Source organism: Callithrix jacchus, chromosome 8 (genome assembly GCF_049354715.1).
Source record: "Callithrix jacchus isolate 240 chromosome 8, calJac240_pri, whole genome shotgun sequence".
Taxonomy (NCBI): Eukaryota; Metazoa; Chordata; class Mammalia; order Primates; family Cebidae; genus Callithrix; species Callithrix jacchus.
The window spans coordinates 46,175,637-46,198,491 of NC_133509.1; the positions used below are offsets into that span (position 1 = coordinate 46,175,637).

Consider the following 22,855-nt stretch of genomic DNA (forward strand, 5'->3'; position numbering starts at 1 on the left):
CAAAGGAGTGGAGGGTGTACCCTGCCCAGGGGTACCTGGGAGGGAGGGGCTGGGAAGAGGTACAAGAGGAGCTGGAATTGGCTGGATCTCAATATATAGGTGGTGATTCTGAACTGCTGCCAGCTTGGGCCTTGGGAGCAGTCTTAGGAAGGAAGAGAAGATCTCAGCTCTCTCAAACAGCCCAGTCTTTTTGTTTGTTTGTTTGTTTGTTTGAGATGGAGTCTCACTCCGTCATGCAGTGGCCCAGTCTTGGCTCACTGCAACCTCCATCTCCCAGGTTCAAGCGATTCTCCTGCCTCAGCCTCCTGAGTAGCTGGCATTACAAGCACATGCCACCATGCCCAGCCCATTTTTGTATTTTTAGTAAAGATGGGGCTTTGCCATGTTGGCCAGCTGGTCTCGAACTCCTGACCTCAGGTGATCCCCCTGCCTCAGCCTCCCAAAGTGCTGGGATTTCAGGCGTCAACCTGTCTGTCAGTCCAGTCTTAATTAGCAACCTTGCACTGGTCCGACCCCCACTCTTCCACTCTGGGCCACTAGAAAGAAAGGAGGGGTTGGGCAGGATGCAGGCCAGTTATGAAGGACATCGTCTCCCTTCACTAGCCTTTTTGCATTTCAGTTTCCTCTTTCCCCCTATTTTAAATCTTCATATATTCTATAGTCAAGTTATCTTAATTTATCTTATACTAAATTTCATTTAACTGTTTTACTTCAACAAGTAAGGAGACCTACTGTATGCCCAGCCCTGGCCAGCCTGGCAGCATCAGACAGGACTCAAATACGAACTAAGATTTTGCTCCTCCATTCCTGTAAATAGAAAAAGAATTTGTGGGAGAGGGCAGGTTGTCTTGAAAACACATATCTTTGTAGAGGTTGCCTCTTGGGAACCCAGGCAGATGTGCAAGGGGACTCTCAAGGCAGGCCAGGCAGGCAACCCCCTAGCGTTGGGCTTATCTCCCACGAGCAGCTGCATGTTCACGCTCCTTGCCTCTGCTCCTGCAGTGTGTCTGACGGCCTCACTGAAAGTGTATGCGGAGGTATGCGTGTCCATATGTATGCTCACCCATGTTTGTTCCTGGACGGGCACAAGGCACAAGCTGCATCTGAATGGATCTGGATCTGGAGCTGTGTCTATCTCTGCCAGCCCGAGCGAGCGTAGCCCTAGTATTCTCTCCTTCCTTCTCTCCTTCCTTCCCTTCCTTCCCTTCCTTCCCTTCCTTCCCTTCCTTCCCTCCCTCCCTCCCTCCCTCCCTCCCTCCCTCCCTCCCTCCCTCCCTTCCTTCCTTCCTTCCTTCCCTTTTTCTCCTGCCAGCAAGGGCAACCCTCTGTACTTCCGCCACTGATCCACTGGCCATCTTTGAGGAATGGAGGTTCTGCCTGTGCTGGGGCAGAAATATGCTGGGGCCCAAAATACCTTTTTTACTTTAAGAAAATTTCCACTTATCTATCTGGCCTTACTCTCTCATGTTTTCCAGGGCAAAACTGGAGCATCCAGCTGCCTGGCAGGGTAAATGGAAACATAATTGTTGCTCTCTGAGGCTGGTCTGCGCTAAATCATTGCTGTCTCCCCGGCCCCTCGCCCAGTGCATGGGTCTTAGTAGCTTGCCTATAAAGGTCTGTTGAACATGTGGTTTATGGGCCTGGCTGGGGAAGCAGTGATGCACAGATGCACACTCTTTTGCCATCTGAGGTTGGCATTTAAGCTCATGAGGTTGGCCCTGGGACTGGCATTCAACTTTTGCCCCAAGTCATCTCTGGTGGCATCATTCTAAAAAATAGTAAACCCACAACTACTTTGGAAACAGTTTTGAATTATCTAGTGAAGTTGATCAGGTGCACAGCCTACAACAGAGAAATTCTATTCCTGGGACTATAACTCGAGGAGCACTTGCACATCTGTATCAGAAGATACCCATAGGAATCTGTATCAGAAGATACCGATAGGAATTTTTTTCATTTTTTTTTTTTTTTTTTTTTTTTTTGAGATGGAGTCATGCTTTATTGCCCAGGCTGGAGTGCAATGGCGTGATCTTGGCTCACTGCAACCTCCACCTCCCAGGTTCAAGTGATTCTTTTGTGCCTTAGCCTCCCAAGTAACTGGGATTACAGGCACCCATCACCATGCCCGGCTAATTTTTGTATTTTTAGTAGAGATGGGGTTTCACCATGTTCATCAGGTTGTTTTCAAACTCCTGACCTCAGGTGATTTGCCTGCCTCGCCTCCCAAAGTGCTGGGACTATAGGCGTGAGCCACTGCGTCTGGCCAGGAATATTCAGAATAGCCCCAAACTAGAAACAGCCCAAATGTCCATCGACAGTAGAATGGACAATTACATTGTTATATTTCAATTAACATTTTTATTATATAAATATTGTTATATTTCAATTAAATTGTTACATTATGGGGGAAAAAATGGAAGGGATTACAGTCCTGCTCATTAACATGAATGAGGCTGGGTGCCGTGGCTCACACCTGTAATCCCAGCACTTTGGGAGGCTGAAGCAGGAGGATGATTTGAGCTTAGGAGTCCAGCCTGGGCAACATGGTGAGACCCTGTCTCTATAAACATTTAAGAAAATAAAAGAAATAGCTGAACTGGGCCTACAATCCCAGCTACTGGAGAGGATGAGGTGGGAGAATCACTTGAGCCCAGGAGGTCAAGGCTGTAGTTAGTCATGACTGTGCCACTACACTCCAGCCTAGGTGACAAAGTGAGGCCCTGTCTCAAAAACAATAAAAAATTTAAAAGAGCTAGGCATGGAAGCCACTTCGGGAGTGCAAGGCAGGCAGATCCCTTAAGCCCAGGAATTTGAGACCAGCCTGGGCAACGTGGTGAAACCCAGTCTCTACAAAAAATACAAAAATTAGCTAAGCGTCATAGCACACCCCTGTAATCCCAGTTACATGGGAGGCCCAGGTGGGAGGATGGCTTGAGCCCAGGAGGTTGAGGCTATAGTGAGCTGTGATCATGAACAGAGTGAGACCCTGTTTCAAAACAAAACAAAAAACATGAAAATGAAACCTATATAATGATGAATCAAAAAGCAAGACATGGAAGAATATATATATGGTACGAATCCAGCTATAGAAAGTTTGAAATCAGGCTACTTAATTTTGTTCAGGGATCTATACAGAGGCAGGAAGCCATCAAGAAAGGTAAGGGGAGGAGCCAGGCGTGTTGGCTCACGCCTGTAATCCTAGCACTTTGGGAGGCTGAGGTGGGTGGATCACCTGAGGTCAGGAGTTCAAGACCAGCCTGGCTGTCAGGGTGAAACCCCATCTTGTAAAAAAAAAAAAAAAAAAGAAAAGGGGAGGATTATCACCAAATTCAAGATGGTGGCTCTCTTGGGGCAAATGTGTCAAGGAAGAGTACATGGGCTTGGAATACTCTTCATGGACCTGCATGTTGGGTACACAGGAGTTTATTTTATTACTTTTCACACTGCATATGTGCATGTTACATAGTCTCCCATATATACCTTGCATTTTACACAAGAACACAGATGATGTGTGGTTCTGCTCTGCTCCTTTCCCCATCCAGCTCCCTTTCTCACCCTCAGCTGGCAGAGGAGGGGTCACAGTCTTTAATCACAGCTTCCTTCTTCTGTCTCCGAGTGGGTCAGAGGAGTATGGGGGGTGAGGGCCTCCCTTCTGCAGCTGGGCCCCAGCCACTCCAGGGTGGGAAGGCCTGGAGAAAACAGGGCCAGGCAAAACCGGCTGGCCCTGCTGTTTCTGCCAATGCTGGGATTAGGCCAGGGCTCTGGCCCACCTGTCATTTCACTCATTCAGCATGAACATAGCCACTGAGCACTTACTGTGAGCCCTGGGTACTATTGGGAGGGTTCAGATAAGTGAGAGATGGTCTTTGACCTCAAAGATAGTATAATACACTCAGAGAGCACCATATACACAAAAAAAACCGTATACCAGCAAAATGTGAGCTAAGTGTCATGTGACTACTCATCTACTCTTTAACCATTTGTTGTACACCTATTACATGTTAGGAACTGTGCTGGATGGTGATCATGTAAAGACAGTTAAATCACAGTCCTGATTAACTGGGCATGGTGGCAGGTGCCTATAATCCCAGCTACTCAGGAGGCTGAGGCAGAGAATTACTTGACCTGGGAAGCAGAGGTTGCAGTGAGCTGAGATCGTGCCATTGCACTGCACTCCAGCCTGGGCAAGACGGAGTGAGACTCTAGTCTCAAAAAAAAAAAAAAATCACGGTCCTGGCGCTCAAGTTCATAACCTGCCTAATGCCGGGGAAACACAACTGTGTGGCAAGCCCATCAGTGTAGATATGCCCAGGGAGAAGGAGGAAGGGGACCCATCCTGGATGGATGACATGGAGACAGAGGAGCAAGGAAAGGTTGGGGAAGGGAGGTCTTCCTGAAGGAGGCAGGCCCTGGCTTAAAGCTTTAGAGATGAGGAAGCAAGAGAAAGGTTGAAGGCCTGGAAGGACTTCCTGAGCTGCTCCAGACCAGCTGGGGCAAAGGCACAGGGGTAAGAAACACAGCAGTGTGCTCGCTTCAGCAGCACATATACTAAAATTGGAAGGACACAGAGAAGATTAGCATGGCCCCTGTGCGAGGATGACACGCAAATTCGTGAAGCATTCCATATTTTTTTTACACTGTTGGTGGGAGTGTAAATTAGTTCAACCATTGTGGAAGACAGTGTGGCGATTCCTCAAGGACCTAGAAATAGAAATTCCATTTGCCAGCAATCCCATTACTGGGTATATATCCAAAGGATTATATATCATTCTACTATAAGGACACATGCACACGAATGTTCACTGCAGCACTGTTTACAATAGCAAAGACCTGGAACCAACCCTAATGCCCATCGATGATAGACTGGACAGGGAAAATGTGGCACATATACACCATGGAGTACTATGCAGCCATAAAAAATGATGAGTTCGTGTCCTTTGTAGGGACATGGATGAACCTGGAAACCATCATTCTCAGCAAACTGACACAAGAACAGAAAATCAAACACCAAATGTTCTCACTCATAGGTGAGTGTTGAACAATGAGAACACATGGACACAGGGAAGGGAGCATCACACACTGGGGACTGTCGGGGGAAAACAGGGGAGGGACAGCGGGGGTGGGGATTTGGGGAGAGATAGCATGGGAGAAATGCCAGATATAGGTGATGGGGAGGAAGGCAGCAAATCACACTGCCATGTGTGTACTTATGCAACAACCTTGCATGTTCTTCACATGTACCCCAAAACCTAAAATGCAACTAAAAAAAAAAAAAACACACACAGCAGTGAGGACTCCTTGCAACAAGAACACGAACATTCAGCAGGGAAGGAGGAAAGCAGCAGAAGGGGAAGGCCCAGGCATATTAGAGTCATATTTGCCTTGCCAAGCCTTTGATCTTATAGGTGCTGGCAGCCACTGAAGAATTTTTGGGGGAGCTTGATAGTTCACTGGTTCAGTGTAGAGGAAGGGTTGAGGGGCATGGCCTGGAAGAAGGGAGGCAAGTTGGCAGGATGTTGAAGATCCAAGAAATATTTAAGAGATATCAGGCTAGCCTCTGACAGCGGGTGGGTGGTAGATGAGGGAGAGGCTGAATTCTGGAATGGTCCCTGCAAAAGTAACCACGTAGAGCACACAGGGAGAGGAGAGTTCCCACTTGGCACTAGCATAGCTGTGGGCTCTGGGTGCCTAGTGTGGACAGGGGCTGGGGACAGCAGGAATGTGGATGGGGCTCTGCAGCATCTGATTCCAGGGCTCCCAACCACTGGCCCGTGGACAGGGCTGGCCAGAGGAAGTAAAAAAAAGTATGGCCATAACTTTTCATAAATCAAATGTATGCACTTTAAAGAACTATCCTTGGTCTGGGTGCGGTGGCTCATGGCTGTAATCCCAGAATTTTGGGAGACTGAGGCGGGTGGACCATGAGGTCAGGGGTTCGAGACCAGCCTGGCCAATATGGTCAAACCCCCGTCTCTACTAAAAATACAAAAATTAGCCAGCATGGTGGTGTGTGCCTATAATCCCAGCTACTTGGTAGGCTGAGACAGAATAATTGCTTGAACCCAGGAAGCAGAGGTTGCAGTGAGCCTAGATTGTGCCACTACACTCCAGCCTGGGTGACAGATTCTGTCAAAAAAAAAGCCTACAATTAAATCAGTAAGTAAGCATGTCACTTAGAGGCACAAAGTTAATTACCAAAAGAAGCTCCTTAAAGATTCAAAAGTGGTTTTGTCCTGGGATTGGGAATGGGGATAGGAGGGACAGGGACTTTTATTTTTTTAAATAAGCTTTTGAAAACTAGTATTTTTAAAAACCGTGAACATGAAGCACATACAAAAATTTAAGGGCTGGGGACACTGGCTCAGTGCCTATAATCCCAGCACTTTGGGAGGCAGAAGCATGAGGATCTCTTGAGCCCAGGAGTTTGAGCCCAGCCTGGACAATATGGTGAAAGCCTGGCTCTATAAAAAATACAAAAATTAGTCTGGCATGGTGGTGCATGCCTCCAGTCCTAGATACTGGGGGGTTGGCAATGGTGAGGGCTGAGGCCAGAGGATTGCTTGAGCCCGGAAGGTCAAGGCTGCAGTAAGCTGAGATCATGCCACTGCACTCCAGCCTGGGTGACATAGTGGGACCCTGTCTCAAAAAACAAATAAATAAATAAATAAATAAAAATCCTGGCCATTGTCTGAGTTTGTATTCTTTATTTTATTTTATTTTTTTTTGATATGGAGTTTTGCTCTTCTTGCCCAGGCTGGAGCCTCCCGAGTAACTGGGATTACAGGCATGCACCACCATGCCTGGCTAATTTTTTATATTTTTAGTAGAGACGGGGTTTCTCCATGTTGGTCAGGCTGATCTCAAACTCCCAGACTCAGGGGATCCACCTGCCTTGGCCTCCCAAAGTGCTGGGATTACAGGTGTGAGCTAACGTGCCCAACCCCTTTATACTTTTTGTTAGAAATGACCATTCTTGTCCAGGCACCGTGGCTCAAACCTGTAATCCCAGCACTTTGAGAGGCTGAGGCTGGTGGATCACTTGAGGCCAGAAGTTAGAGACCAACCTGGCCAACATGATGAAACCGTCTCTACTAAAAATACAAAAGATAGCCAGGCATGGTGGCACATGCCTGTTATCTCAGTTATTTGGGAGGCTGAGCTGAGGCATGAGAATCGCTTGAACCCAAGATGCGGAGGTTGCAGTGAGCCGGGTTGCACCATGCACTCCAGCCTGAGTGACAAAAAAAAAAAAGGCCTTGTATGAAATGATGGTAACAGGATAGCCTTCTCCTGCCCCGCTTCCCTTTAATGTACTTATTGGCTAAAATAAAACGTCGTTGAGTCCTGAAATCCCAGAATGGGTGCCTTGGAACCAGAACCCCGGGCAAAGGCAAGATAGACGGGCTCCGTGCGTCTGCAATCCTGCAGTCGGCCGGCAGGGGGCAGGCGAGCTCCATGCGGCACCTGAGCTGGATCTGGCGAGCCAGTGCTGCGCTCCAAGAAGTGCGCTGCCCCAGAGAGAGGGTCAGAGGAAGGACTCTGAACCCGCCCTAGGCTGGGGGTCTCGACAGATGACCACCTGGGTCCTAGGTCTCAGCTCCCGTCCGGCAGGTGGTGGACTGGGCACCCCTCCCCAGACCACATACTGCGTTTACGCTAGCTCTAGTCCAACCCGCTGAAGGCAACTCACCTTACCCGTTTTCTGGAAGGGGGCCCTGCGTGAAACCTTGCCTCCCGCACCAGTTGTGCAAAGATTAAGGAGCTCAGACTTGAGAGGGTTACACGGTTGTTATCACTAGATTATATGGATTTAGAATTAGGACTCAGGCTCCTGGGGAAGCCCGCTCTAGGACCCACATGGTGGTCGCCGTTGTCTAGAATCACCTGTGGGGATGCGATTAGGTCTGGAGCAGGATCCAGCAACCTGCATTTTTCTTCCTGGTCGCCAAATTCTGATAATGGGTGTGCTCAGACCATGCTTAAAAACATCCCTAGGTTCTGTTGCCCTTCCACAGGGCAGGCAGCATCAACAGCAGCACTCTGTCCTGAGAGTGTGACCTGCCTAAAACTGGAGTGGAATAAAAGGCAGCCGCGGAGGGAGCAGTGCTGGCAGCTGTGCTACAGGTTTGCCCAACGCGTGTAGACAACAAAACACACTCACCAGAACCAAAGCAGACGTGCCCCTTGCTCTTCCATTTACCACACAGGCTACATGGTTCATTTTGGTTTGTTGCTTTTATTTTTAAAACATTTCTCTTTTGCTTCACACACAGAATCAGGAGAGCAGTCACCTCCCCAAGTCGGCAGGGCTTAGACAAACTGGATGAATTCTGCCACATTGTGTATTAGCGTGTGGTTGCTCTAGCCACACACTAAGTCAGTGAGATGGCCCTTTTACTCACATTCAGCTCCAACACAGCAGGGGGCAAGACAGGGATGTGAAGGGACTGCCTATGAGCCCAGGATTTTGCCCTCAGGATGGGACTGAACTGGGGTTGGTGAGGCGCTAACCCCCTGTGGAGATTCAAGCTGGGAACAGCACTTGGCTGCAGGCCAGGACCGAAAGCCAGGATAGGCTCGGCTGGATGAGAGCCAAGAAAACCAGTTCCCTCTTACAGGAGCTCAGGAGTCTAACAACCCAGACCCATTCCCTTCTCAGACCACCCTCTATCCTGCACAGGACTCCTGTACAGTGGGGCCCCAGGCTGGAATTCTCAGAACACCCCCATTTTTGCCACTAGCAGATCTGGATTCTAGTTCCAGTTTAGACCTAAAGAAAGCCAAATTGTGTTGATCTTTTTAAAAACATAGGGGTGGTGTTCAGAAATTTGTAAGCTTCCTTCTGCTGTACGAACTTATGACTCTGGGCTCCCTGCTTCCTTGAAAACTCACTGGGAGATCTGGGAAAGGGAGGCTGAGACCTCTATCCTAAGGGCTGATTTTACCTTCCTGTCTCTCATGAAAGGATGGGCTGGAGGGCATGAATAAGGCCTGGGCCAGCCACTCTCCAAGGACACAAGCTGAATCCAGACAGGAAGCAGTGGCGAACAGATTGCTTCTCCCCAAAACACTGGTTTAGAAGCAGAGGGTTTGCTTCGCAATGTATTTAATACAAAACGGCAGCAGTCACTCTGCAGTTGTAACAAAATTAGCCATAGGGTGTCTGGAGAAAGGTACACAGGCGGCCCCAGCTGGAGTCAGGCCAGCCCAAGCAGGCATGCTCGGGTAGGGCCTGTGCCTGCTGCCCAGTCAGCTGTGGGTGGTCACATGGCCAGGACTGGACAATGTCCGTGGCAGGGCAGTGCACAAGGGCTCAGAGGTGCTCTTCAGGAGGAGCCAGTCTCCAATAGCACACAAAAGCACGCTGCCTTCTGCTCTGCGCCACTGCAGACTCTTAGCAGCACATGTGTTGTTCATTTATCTTTCTTTTTTGAGACAGTCTCGCTCTATAGCCCAAGCTGGAGTACAGTGGTGCCATCTTAGCTCACTGCAACCTCTGTCTCCTGAGTTCAAGTGATTCTCCTGCCTCAGCCTCCTGAGTAGCTGGGAATACAGGTGCGTACCACCATCCCTGGCTAATTTTTGTATTTTTAGTAGAGACAGGGTTTCACCATGTCGGCCAGGCTGGTCTCAAACTCCTGAGCTCAAGTGACCCACCTGCCTCGGCCTCCCAAAGTGTTGGGATTACAGGCGTGTGCCACAGCACCCAGGCATCATTTTTAAATTTTAAATTATTATTTTTTGAGATAGAGTCTCACTCTGTTGCCCAGGCTGGAGTGCAGTGGCACAATCTTAGCACACTGCAACCTCTGCCTCTTGGGCTCAAGCGATTCTGCTGCCTCAACCTCCCGAGTAGCTGCAATTACAGGTATGTGTCACCATGCCTGGCTAATTATTTTTGTATTTTTAGTAGAGATGGGGTTTCACCATATTGGCCAGGCTGGACTTAAACTCCTGAGCTTGTGATCCGCCTGCCTTGGGCTCCCAAAGTGCTGGGACAACAGGCATGAGCCACTGTGCTCAGCCCATTTACTTTTATTTTTAGACACAGGGTCTCACTCTATTGCCCAGGCTGGAGTACAGTGGCCTCATCATAGCTCACTACTAGGCTCAAGTGATCTTCCCGCTTCGGCCTCCCAAAGTGCTGGGATTACAGGTGTGAGCCACCATGCCTGGCCAAGCACGTGTGTTCACATGCTAGGAGCTGATACCTCTAGAAACTGGAAGAAATAAGGACTAGGTTTTTTTTTTTTTTTTTAGATAGTTTCACTCTCATTGCCCAGGCTGGAGTGCAATGGTGCAACGTTGGCTCACTGCAACCTCCTTCTCCCAGATTCAAGCAATTCTCCTGCCTCAGCCTCCCAAAGTAGCTAGGATTACAGGTGCCTGCCACCATGCTCAGCTAATTTTGTTGTATTTTTAGTTGAGACAGGGTTTTACCATGTTGGCTAGGCTGGTCTTGAACTCCTGACCTCATGTGATCCACCTACCTCTGCCTTCCAAAGTGCTGGGATTATAGGTGACATGAGTCACTGTGCCTGGCTAGGCTAGGGTTTTTCTATTTTTTTTTCTCCCAGAAAGAGAGACTGCAAATTAAGTATGCCTTATCCAAAATGCTTAGAACCAGAAGTGTCTCAGATTTCAGGATTAGGGATATTCAACCTGTACCCAGTTCTAGTACATGAAGTGGGCCATGATTCTGCTGTGCTTGAGCAGAGAGATCTCCATGTCAGAGGCCTCCCCCAAGAAGAAGAGGGGGGTACCTGCATGCCCCCAGGTGCCTACCCTGGGAGGTGGGCTTGGAAGTTAGAGAGCAAGGGCAGAGTCACCAAAGCCCATCCGAACAATTCCCTGACAATATGCTTCCTGCTGAGTCCATTTTAAATTACAGAACACTAGTCCTGGCACTGGCCTGGCTGTGAGGCCCATGTGCTTGGCAGCCGTTATGTAGAACGTTGTAGAATGCAACCTCATCCAGAGGCCAGAGGGTTGACGCAAGAAGAGCGGCTGGGCAGGAAGGCCTGCTGCGGGCAGGGTGGGAGAGCTGCCACATCTCTACTTCCCAAGAAAGGCCTCTAGGTGCAGGAAAAGGGGGTCTTGGGACTAGTGAAAGTCCGCATTGAAGGCTCTGCCGATGACCAGCCGCCTCACCTCGCTGGTTCCAGCCCCTATCTCATACAGCTTGGCATCTCGAAGAAAGCGGCCCATGGGAAAGTCATTGATGTAGCCATTGCCACCTGCAACCAGGGTTTGGGCAGAGAAGAAAGGAAGTGACCGACAGTGGGTGAAACAAAGACAGCAAACAGAAGGCCAAGTATATAGAACAGGCCACAGAAGGAGAGACTGATAAAAGTGAAGCAGCAAAAGGGAGCGAGAGGGAGGGGTTTGGGGAATACACTAGTCCCTCCCTATCCTTGGGAGGTACATTCCAAGACCCCAGTGGATGCCTGAAACTGTGGACAGTACCAAATCCCATATATGCATATTTTCCCTATACATACATACTTATGAGAAAGTTATTTATGAGTTAGGCAAAGTAAGAGATTAACAGTAATAATTCTAAAATAGAACTATTATAACCACATGCCAGCATCACTACTCTTGCACTTTGGGGCCACTTAGTAAAATAAACGTTACTTAGACACAGGCATGGTGTTACTGAGATGGCTGAATGGATACCCTAGGTGACTGCCAACAGGAAGGCGGCCCACACAGCATGGATATGCTGCACAAAAGGATGGCTCACTACCAAACATGACAGAGAAGCATGGCACAACACTCATCATGCTTTTTAGGATGGTGTGGACTTTAAACTAAACTTATGAATTATTTATTTCTAGGAACTTCCATTTAGCTTTTTTTTTTTGAAACTGAGTTTCGCTCTTGTTGCCCAGTCTGGAGTGCAATGGCACAATCTCGGCTCATCCCAACCTCTGCCTCCCAGGTTCAAGTGATTCTCCTGCTTCACCCTCCCGAGTAGCTGGGACTACAGGCATGCTTCACCAGGCCTGGCTAATTTTGTAATTTTAGTAGAGACAGGGTTTCTTCATGTTGGTCAGGCTGGTCTCAAACTCCTGACCTCATGTGATCTGCCCGCCTCAGCCTCCCAAAGTGCTGGGATTATAGGCGAGAGTCACCACGCCTGGCCTATGGCATTTTTTTTTTTCTGAGCCGGAGTGTCGCTCTTGTCACCCCGGCTGGAGTACAAAGGCGCAATCTCCAGTCACTGCAACTTTTACCTCCTGGGTTCAAGCGATTCTTCAGCCTCAGTTTCTCAAGTAGCTGGGATTACAGATGCCTGCCACTATGCCTGGCTAATTTTTTTTGTATTTTTAGTAGAGACAGGGTTTTAGCATATTGGCCAGGCTGGTCTCCAACTCCTGACCTCAGGTGATCCACCTGTCTCAGCCACCAAAGTGCTGGGATTATAGGTGTGAGTGACCACGCCTGGCTGTGCTTTTTTTTTTGAGATGCAAGTCTCGCTCTGTTACCCAGGATGGAGTGCAAAGGCGCAATCTCAGCTCACTGCAACCTCCGCCTCCCAGGTTCCAGTAATTCTCCTGCCTCAGCCTCCCAAGTAGCTGGGATTACAGGCCCAGTTAATTTTTGTATTTTTAGTAGAGACGGGGTTTCACCATGTTGGCCAGGCTTGTCTCCAGCTCCTGACCTCAGGGGATCCGCCTGCCTCGGCCTCCAAAAGTGCTGCGATTACAGGCGTGAGTCACATCGCCCGGCTCCATTTTGTATTTTTGGACCTTGGTTGACCACAGTAACTGAAACCATGGAAAGACAAGCCGAAGAAAAGAGGGGACTCCTGTGCCTTGTTCGGGGTAGGGTGGGTGAGGTTGTGGCTGAAAGGCCACCCAGAGTGTTGAAGATACCTAACAAAGAAATGGTGGAGCCACTGACAGACATGGCAAGTAGGGACAAGAACACGCTGGCGTAGCAGCTCAAGAATTCAAACCTCGGCTGCCCGGCTCAAGTCTGTGCTCTTAACCACTGCACAACATGGAAACAAGACCGGTCTACCTGAGACATCTCCCTTTCCCCATTTCCTGGTGTCTATGAGACCGGGCAGGGAGGATGAGATGGGGTTGTTGCCGAAGGCAACAGCAACTCCTGGTCTCTAGCAGTTTTCTCATTAGCTTTCCATTTCTTTCTTGTAACTGGGACAGAAGGAACCTAAAGGTGCCAGCTCAGCTGGGCCTAGCATAAGCACATAGTGAGAAGTGGAGAGGCAACCGCTTTTTCTTTTCTTTTTGAGATGGAGTCTCGCTCTTTTCACCCAGGCTGGAGTGCAATGGTGTGATCTCGGCTCACTGCAACCTCCACCTCCCAGATTTAAGCGATTCTCCTGCCTCGCCGTCCCAAGTAGCTGGGATTACAGGCATGCACCATCACGCCTGGCTAATTTTTGTATTTTTATTAGAGATGGGGTTTCTCCATGTTGGCCAGGCTGGTCTCGAACTCCTGACCTCAGGTGATCCACGCGCGTTGGCCTCCCAAAGTGCTAGGATTAGAGGCGTAAGCCACTGCGCCCACCCGGAAACTGCTTTCTGAAGCAGCTACAGGTCCCAAGAGCAAGGGAGACCTAGGAATGAGGAGCAGGGGCCACTCACCAAAACACTGAATGCCGTCCAGGGCTACCTGTGTGGCACACTCAGCTGAGTAAAGAATCACACCTGCACAGTCCTACAGGAGGAAGCTTGGGTCAGCAGGGGCCTTTGAGGCACACAGACAGCAAGGCCCAGCAGCCGGTCCACTGCCCCTGCCTCTCCCCCACTGAGGCTGGCCCTCACCTTGGCAGTGCAGTGGCCCTCATCGCAGGCCTTGGCGACATTGTAGACATACTGCCGACACGCCATGAGGCGGGTGTACATGTCAGCCATCTTCCCCTGCATCAACTGGGCACAAAGGGTGGTCACAGATCAACATGCTGGAACACTCTCCCAGTTACGAAAAGCAGGTCAGCAACGGCAATAAGACAGCCAAGGATGAGGAAGCAGGTGCATGGAGAGGAGATGGGATTTACCCAGGATGGTAGAGATGGATAGGCAGATGTGGGAGTTAGAATGGCCAGAGAGTGGCTGTTCCACGGCCCACACTGAACCCTGCAGTGGCCATCACTGACTCTGAAAAGCATGGCTCCCAAGGCACTGTCTACTGCAATGCTTATTACCTTCCAGCAGCTTTTTCAGACCAGAAGGTCTAACTGCAAATGACAACCTCTTTTCCCTTCTGCGCCCACAACCTGCATGCTTCACTCTCCAACCTCACAATGTCTAGTTCATCCACCTTACACAGGAACCGAGGTGGCAATGTGACAAACTTCCTGATGACTTCCAGAGCCCAGCTGCACACTGAGGAAAACTGCATTCCAAGCAGTCAAGCTGAATTTGCTAGAGAAGATAGTAAATATCCATGGTGCCTGCCCCACTTCCTCTCTCTTCAAAGAAAACTTTAGCCCAGTTGAAGAGCACATGTCAGCAAAAGCACTCGGCTCACCTGGAAGTGGCCGATCTTCTGGCCAAAGGCTTCCCTCATGTGCAGGTAGGGAATGGTGTGGTCCAGGACCGCTTGCATGAGCCTACCAGAAAGGAGAAAGGCCCCATGAGCCCCTCCTCATCCCACCACTAGGTGCAGAGGCAAAACGCTGGTGTGGGAAGGCCGGAGTCCCAGCGAAGAGAAAAGCAGCTTCAGAAACTCTTGCCACAGTTATGGCCCTGACTGACCACAGGTACAGGGGGCGTTAGAGCCCAGATGTCATTTAACAGCTGAGTAAGTCACCCCCTGCTCCTCAGGCCTTTTGTCTGTCACTTAATGATATTTCCCTGCGGTGGGAAGAAATTAAACATGGGAGGAGGAGGTTCTTTTTGTCTCCCAGGAGAGTGCAGGGCCAGGAGATGGCTCCCTTTGGCCTCCCAAGGGGAAGGCTGCTGCTGCTCATGGTGGGTCACCCACCAGGAGGACAACAGAGCCCAGCTTCCCCCAAGCCTCACACTTACCCAAGAGGCCCTCCGGCCAGCACCAGCCGCTCCAGGTCCAGCCCACTCATTAGCACGTAGACACCCTTATTCTCATGGCCCAGGATGTTGGCAGCTGCCAGGATAAATGATGGTCAGAGGTAGAGAGCTGTGCACAGCCTCCTCACTTTTATCAAAGGCACCTGATTTGGAAATATGGCTCTCAAGCAAGGCAAATATGTCAACTGACTTTCAACTAAGGTTCCAGGTAAAAGAAAAGGATCAAGTGTATCCCTTCCAGTCAGAAATGGAGCTACCAGGACCCCCACCCCATCCACAAGGCCAGCCACAAAGCCCAGGGTTGACAGATCTTTCCCTTCCCTCGCTGGACTCCCTTGGAAGGGAAAGAAGAAAAGCGAATTGGTCTAGAAGTCACCCAACCCCTCCCTGACTCTTTCTATACAGGCACCTATAAAGAAACCAGAGAGTTACTCTTTTCCCCCAGGTAGAGTCAGCTCTGATCCAATGTCAGCTCCCTGCAGGGTAGTCCATGAAAGCTTCTTTGTCCAGGAGACAGGCCATTCAGAGCTAGTGACAGAAGCTGCTGAGCACCTCTCCACCCAGTAAGCCAGGACACGGGATGGTCTTGGAGGTGTGGGCAGGAAAATGAGTTGACACCACTGACCTGTTTTTAATGCTTGCTGAATTTTCCCTTCCAAAGAAGGAGCTGAACAGATTCCCTTCCCTGGATGCTCCTTGCAATTAAAGCACATTTTTCTGGGCTGTCAGATTATGGGTGTTAGGCATAGTATATGGCTGAGGAAGACAGCTAATGTGATCAAATCCATGCCCCTGTCCAGGTGTGGTGTCTCATGCCTGTAATCCTGGCACTTTGGGAGGCCAAGGCGAGTGGATCACCTGAGGTCAGGAGCTCGACAGCAGCCTGGCCAATATGGTGAAACCCTGTCTCTACTAAAAATACAAAATTAGCTGAGCGTGGTGGCACGTGCCTATAATCCCAGCTACTCAGGAGGCTGAGACAGGAGAATCGTTTGAACCCGGGAGGCGGAGGTTGCAGTGAGCTGAGATTGTGCCATTGCAGTCCAGCCTGGGCAACAAGAGTGAAACTCCATCTCAAGAAAAGAAAAATTAGCTGGGCAGGATGGCATGTGCCTGTATTCCCAGAGACTTGGGAGGCTGAGGTAGGAGAATCGTTGGAATCCAGGAGGTAGAGGCTGCAGTGAGCCAACCTCACGCCACTGCACTCTAGCCTGTGTGACAGGGTGAGACTCCTCAAAACAAAAAAAACCCTAAACAACAAATCCATGCCCCTGGTCTGGTTAGTACATGATGGCTGCACTGGTTCTCCCACAGCGCTCTACCACGTCACACTTCAGTTCCTTGGGAGAGAAAATACTCATACCCAAACAGAACTGCCTTCTCTTCACTGAGTCTGACTTCCATCAGTGGATTCAGATGTGTTTTTACAGCATTATTAATACTAAAAATGAATAACTCATTTAAAAACTTTTTTACAAAAATATGAGTTGATGAGTTACATGCAGTAGACTCGCAAAAGTAGAGAAAGAGTGAAGCACATCAGTGGGAAAGGGCAGGTCTGACCCTTCTCCTCTGGTTACTGGATACAGACCTCACACAGAGTGTGCGATGCCAGTCAGGCATGCTGCTGCAGGGATCTGGCTAGGAAGGAGCGCTGTCCAGCAGCCCCAGCCCAGCACCACAGTGCCGAGCCTCTCTAACCCAGAGGCTTTCTCAGCTTGAGAACAGCCACATCAGCCTGGAAAGGGGTCAGGAGAGGGGTTCCCTAATTCTCGGTGCTACTTACCAGGAACCTTGCAGTCTTCAAAGATGAGCTCACAGGTGTTAGAGCCCCTCATCCCCAGCTTGTCCAGCTTCTTAGAGGTACTAAAGCCAGGCATACCCTTTACAAGAAACAAAGGGTGGTCCTGGTTACAGATTAGCCCCAAGGGGGCCTGGTAAAGGAAAGAACCCCTGGGAAGAAGGCACCCACTTTCCTATCAAGTCCCTGTGCCTGCACGGCATGGCAGCATCCCAGTCCCATGCTCCCCCCAGGACCTTCCAGTGCTACTAAAACCCCAGACTGATTGCAGCCTCCTCTGCTGCTAGCTTGTGTTCTCCCCAGTTCTCATGGGGACAGTTCTTTCTCAATCATATGCTCAATTCCTGAGCCCTCCTGACCTCACTGGGCCTTGTTTCCCTCCCCCAGGGGACATTATTTTCAAGACACTCTCACCAGCCCAGTCAATTCCCTTATCTTCTGTTGTTCTTCTGTCTGTACCCAAAGGGATCCACCAGGGCTGAACTGAATCACCACTGTGCTTTGACCTGGACTACTGGGTTGCAGCATGTTGGTGCCCAGCAGAGTGCTCGCACATGCTGCCCTTCACCTGTAATGAGGGTGCTCTTCACCCTATAACGTAGGCAGAGTTATGCAACCTTGAGATTTCCAACCTTGGCCGGGCACAGTGGCTCACGTCTATAATCCTCGCACTTTGAGAAGCTGAGGTGCTACTAAAAATACAAAAGATTAGCTGGGTGTGGTGGTGGGTGACTGTAATCCCAGCTACTCGGGAGGCTGAGGCAGGAGAATTACATAAACCTGGGAGGCGGAGGTTGCAGTGAGCCAAGATTTTGCCATTGCACTCCAGCCCCAGCGACAGTGCGAGGCTCCGATTCGAAAAAGAAAAAAAAAAAGGAAAAGATTTCCAATCTCAGCCAGGTCCCTACTGCTCCAACCCTAGACAGCTACTTTCCCCCTCCTCTCTATGGAGGGTACCACAGACCTTTACAATATACACTCAAGAAACTCTCTGCCAACTCCCCCACCCCTGTGACCCGAGCCTTCTCAGGGCTCCAGCTTCCTCCTCCTGATTGTTAGGCAGCTGGTTCCCGCACCATCACCTGTAACCCATCCTTATCTCTCCTGCTCCCGCTCACCATTGTGTTCTGTGAACTCTTTCCCACATATCTCAATTCCTACCTCAGTTTTCCTTTTTCCTTTCCTTTTTTTTCTCCTTCTGACAAAAGATTTGCTGTTTTTCTAATTCCTAAAAACAAACCCAAACTCCCAACTTCTCCTCTGAACTCCTGCTGTGCTTCCTTCTCACTTTTGCTGTCAAGGCTGCCACAGATGCAGTCTCCACTTGCATCCCCCGCACACCTCGGTCTCCTGTGGCCACGCTCACCAGGTCCACCAGTGGTACCCTGACTGTCACATCCCGACCTCCTTTCAGTCCTCCCCTTCCTAGACCTCTCTGTGTGGCCTGGCGCTGAGGATGGCTTTACGGTCTTCAGAAGTGAGCCATCTGCCCTGGACTCCCTGGACTTTCTGGTCACCCTCCTTACCGTTTGCTCTCTGCCTCACCCCACCTCTGGGGACCTTGCAGAACACACAACATTGATCGCATTTGAGATCATTGGAAGGGGCCATCTCTGGTACCACTGTCAGGAGGCAGAAGCCTCCCTGGCCCTGCACCCACCTATACTTACCTTCTCCACAATGAAGGCTGTGATGCCCCGAGAAGCCGGCACAGCAGCCAGATCTGTCTTGGCATAGACAATCAGGACGTCAGCATCAGGGCCATTAGTGATCCAGAACTTGTTGCCATTCAGGATGTAGTGATCTCCTAAGGGCAGGATGTTGGCTATTTGCTCAAGCCATCTTGGCCTGTCTGTCAGGCCACAGACCTTCTGCTGTGCAAGAAGTTGTCCAGCTCTGAAAAAGTTCTGGAAACCCAGCAGGGGCCACCCCAATTGTTGCTCCCTCACCCTGATGTCTGTACCTCTGCCCATTTTGGCTCCCAAGTCAAGAGTGGCCTTACCTTTCTTTTCTGCTTTGAGCTTCATAGAGACAACGTCAGAGCCTGCATTGGGCTCACTCATGGCCAGGGCTCCGATGTACTCACCACTGATCAGCTACAAGGAAAACCCCCAACAGACCTTGTTATAACCTTGGAGTACCCTAGAGCAGCTCACTGACACTGCTTCTTCCTGTCCACATTACACCCCTTCAAACTTCTCTCCCAGACCAAGGTATCAATAAAGTCGTAGAAGTCTCTTCTAAGAAGCCTGATGACAAAGCTGAAAACACCTCTCCTTTTTCCATTCCCTTTGCAAAGGAAGCTAGTCCTACTCTTCCATTTCTGTGCCCAATGCAAGAGTTCTGGTCCTATTTTTAATATTTTTGGCTCAAGTATTTTAAAGCAATCCATGACCCCTTCCTAACCACATTTGGTTCATGGCAGCATGCTACAGAAAGCAGGTCTGACTGGCCCCCACCAAGGGGAGAGGGTGTCTTCCAGTTGGCAGTTGCACTGTGAGATTAGCATGTATTTAATTTCCATTTCCTCACCTTGGGGAGATACTTCTCTTTCTGGGCCTCATTCCCATTGCGCACAAGCTGGTTGATGCAAAGGTTGGAGTGGGCACCGTAACTGAGCCCCACTGCTCCAGAAGCTCGGGATATCTCCTCCATCACCAGCACATGCTCCAGGTAGCCCAGGCCAGAGCCGCCATACTGAACTGGGAGTGGTGTGGTACAAGTGAGTGGAAAAGGCAGCCCAGATTAAATCGGGACATTTGTAAGAATCTTGCATTTGTTGGTAGAAAGGAACCTTGTAGCATCTATTCCAAATTCCACTAGCAACATGAATAGGCTGATGGCACGAACCTGCTTACAAGCTCACTGGACTGGTTTTGCCTGCTGCTGCTGGGAGGCTGAGGGGTGGTTCCGAAGTCAACATTGCAACTCCCACTTCATCCCAGAGAGAACTCTTGATGTAGATACATGAGCAACTTGGGCACCCACTACTCACAAAGTAACACAAATACAGAGGCAGATGAATACATGAAGAAAGAGGGCCTGGAGTTTAACAGAGGAAAAACAAAGGCATCGGGGTGGGGGTGGTGTCCAAAGCACCAGGAACAGATGCTACAAAGCCAGAGGATGTGATGTGTGTACAAAAGGCTAAAGAAGGTGAGATTTTTTTTTTTTAGATGGAATTTTGCTCTGTTGCCCAGGCTGGAGTACAATGGCGCAGTCTTGGCTCACTGCAACCTCTGCCTCCCGGGTTTAAGCTATTCTCCTGCCTCAGCCTCCCAAGTAGCTGGGATTATAGGCACCTTCCACCACGCTCCACTAATTTTTGTATTTTTAGTAGAGACGGTGTTCCACCATGTTGGCCAGGCTGGTCTTGAATTCCTGACATCGTGATCTGCCCACCTCGACCTCCCAAAGTGCTGGGATTACAGGTGTGAGTCACCGCGCCCGGCCGGGAAGGTGAGATTTTATAGCATAGGGCTGAACCCAAAGAAGCAGGACTGGTAACAGGACAGGAGAGTCACAGCCTCAGGGAGAATCTGGAGGTGGACTGTGCAGCAGACAGCAGATGAGATGCTGGCAGAGAATTTAAGAATTCCTCATAAAATATGCCTGTTTTCCTTGGCAGCAGATCCAAACTCAAAGTGGCTGGGTCACCTGATACCACCCCCAACCCTGCTGATTGGGTCAAGCCTAGCAAGGTCCTATGCACATGTTCACTCTGACCAAGAAGTCAGGCTGGTCCTAGACTTGACCTGCCCCTACAACTGCAGGAAGGAAAGCCTGAAGGCAGGCGACATTGGAAACAGCCGCCAGGACATCATGCAGAAACCAGAACTCGCATTGGCTTTCTCTTTCAGGTTCTCCCTTGAAAGAGTTTTCATCTGATTTCTTTTCTTTTTTTTTTCCAGAGAGGGGCTCTCACTCTCTTGCCAGGCTGGGGTACAATCATGGCCCACTGCAGCCTTGAACTCCTGGGCTCAAGCGATCCTCCTGCCTTGGCGTCTGGAGTTGCTGGAATTACAGGAGCCCACTACCACACCCGGCCATTTTCATCTGATTTCTAACTGCCTCTTTCTTCCATAAAATACAGTCTGATTCAGAAGTATACTGTCTGCAGGCAGTGGGGCGCATAAACCCCCAAAACACATTTGGAGAGTCTTGCTTACGAGTGCCCAGCAGCCTTTCCCCCAACACTTTTACATTAAGATGGTCTGTATTAATCTTTAAGTGTTTTCATTTTATCATTGTCTATGATGAAACTTTCTAGGAGATAAGGAGAAGTATATGAACTCTAACCTGTGGGCAGAAGAGGACACGGGCAATCCCCACAGGGACACCTGCCCGAGTGTTCCTGCCAAGAAGCCACTGGTAGGGCAGAGCTTATAGGGATTAGGGGAGGGAGTAAGGCTGAGGTACTATGAAGACAATCACTTGATCCAGAGTTTTCTTTTTTTTTGAGGGGGAGACAGGGTTTTGCTCTGTTGCCAGGCTGGAGTGCAATGGCGCGATCTTGGCTCATTGCAACTGCCGCCTCCTGAGTTCAAGCGATTCTCCTGCCTCAACCTCCCGAGTAGCTGGGACTACAGGTGCCATGCCCAAATAATTTTTGTATTTTTAATGGAGATGGGGTTCACCATGTTGGCCAGGCTGGTCTTGAACCCCTGACCTCGTGATCCACCTGCCTCAGCCTCCCCAAAGTGCTGGGATTACAGGTGTGAGCCACCAAGCCTAGCCTGATCCAGAGTTTTCTAAACTTCCCAAATCACCTGGGGGAACCTATTAAGTATGCAGAGTTCAAGAGTTGGACTGATCCTGATCCAAGTGAGCCACACTAACCTAAGTAATCTCTCTGCCTTCTGTACATCACTGTCTAATGAAATAGAAGTGTGTCCTCTTCTCTGGGCTGACAGTTAATGGGTGCTTTCACAGGTCCAAAGGAGGCAGTTCTGGGTTTTTTTTTTTTTGGAGATGGAATCTTGCTCTCTCAACCAGGCTGGAGTGCAGTGGTGTGACCTTGGCTCACCACAACCTCTGCCTTCGAGATTCAAGCAACTTTCCCGACTCAGCCTCCCAAGCAGCTGGGATCATAGGGGCCTGCAACCACAATCCAGCTAATTTTTGTATCATTTAGTAGAGACAGGGTTTCACCATGTTGGCCAGGCTGCTCTCGAACTCCTGACCTCAGGTGATCCACCCACGTCGGCCTCCCAAAGTGCTGGCATTACAGGCATGAGCCACCACGTCCGACCCAGTTCTGGGTTTAAGCACAATCTTTCCCTTCTCTACCTGCTTCTTTTGAGAACTGTCTTAAAGGGCACATAAGAAAATTTCTCTTTAGGGAGACACTATACTCACCAGGAGCTGTGATGCCCAATACACCCAGGTTCCCTAGCTGCTTCCAAAATTCCTGCAAACAGAATGGAGTGGAGTGGAATGAGTTTTGAGGGGAAGGCAGACAGTCACATGTGGCTGGAACAATGAGACCCAAACACTTCAGAGAGAGGGGCTGCATTCTTAGGGAGGCTTCATTTACCACAAAACTGTGTGAGGTCTTCCAGGCAGCAGCACAACTCAGCCCCACTCCCAGACTGCCCCCATGGCCCAGGCCTCCCAACTCACTCGAAGGTTCTTGAACTCATTGCTGCGATCAATCTCCTGGGCCTTGGGGGCCAGCTGGTCCTGAAGGAACTTAGCCATGGTCTGACGAAGCTAACAGGAGAGAGGTAAACAGATGCCACTGTGGACAGCATCTCCACTACCAAGGGCACATTCAGGAGAAAAGGCCACAGTAACTTCACCAAATAGCACAGGACTGAAACTGAGAGGCCTCAGTACTTTAAGCCCCCTCAGAGATGATCTTCACCCCTCTTTCTTAAGGTCTTTGGCCTAGAGAGCTTGATGGTACTTTTTAAAACATCACTCCCCTACATAAAAATCAATCTGGCTGGGCAGAGTGGCTCACACCTGTAATCCCAGCACTTTGGAAGGATGAGGTGGGTGGATCACCTGAGGTTGGGAGTTGGAGAAC

General features: G+C 49.8%; 1 protein-coding gene and 1 non-coding gene across 8 annotated transcripts in view; one reads left to right on the forward strand and one right to left on the reverse strand.

The window, feature by feature from the left end:
- IVD (isovaleryl-CoA dehydrogenase) overlaps positions 1-22,855 on the reverse strand; it is a 31,131-nt gene that overhangs the window by 6,583 nt on the left and 1,693 nt on the right. For 2 of the 7 annotated variants that reach the window (XM_078334380.1, XM_078334381.1), the window contains exons 2-9: positions 22,447-22,536; positions 22,183-22,234; positions 19,357-19,526; positions 18,827-18,920; positions 18,495-18,631; positions 16,810-16,906; positions 15,006-15,099; positions 14,506-14,587 (exon numbers count right to left, since the gene is read on the reverse strand). In XM_078334380.1, coding sequence (XP_078190506.1) covers positions 14,506-14,587; positions 15,006-15,099; positions 16,810-16,906; positions 18,495-18,631; positions 18,827-18,920; positions 19,357-19,526; positions 22,183-22,234; positions 22,447-22,536 — 816 coding nt within the window. Of the gene's footprint in view, positions 1-8,220; positions 11,238-13,619; positions 13,693-13,799; positions 14,400-14,505; positions 14,588-15,005; positions 15,100-16,809; positions 16,907-18,494; positions 18,632-18,826; positions 18,921-19,356; positions 19,527-22,182; positions 22,235-22,446; positions 22,537-22,855 lie in introns of those variants that run through there. The other 5 variants (XR_013521041.1, XM_002753548.6, XM_078334378.1 and 2 more) reach the window with 5 other exon arrangements.
- LOC118145238 (U6 spliceosomal RNA) lies at positions 4,525-4,631 on the forward strand. Its single transcript, XR_004730366.1, has one exon. It is a non-coding gene; the product is annotated as a U6 spliceosomal RNA (small nuclear RNA).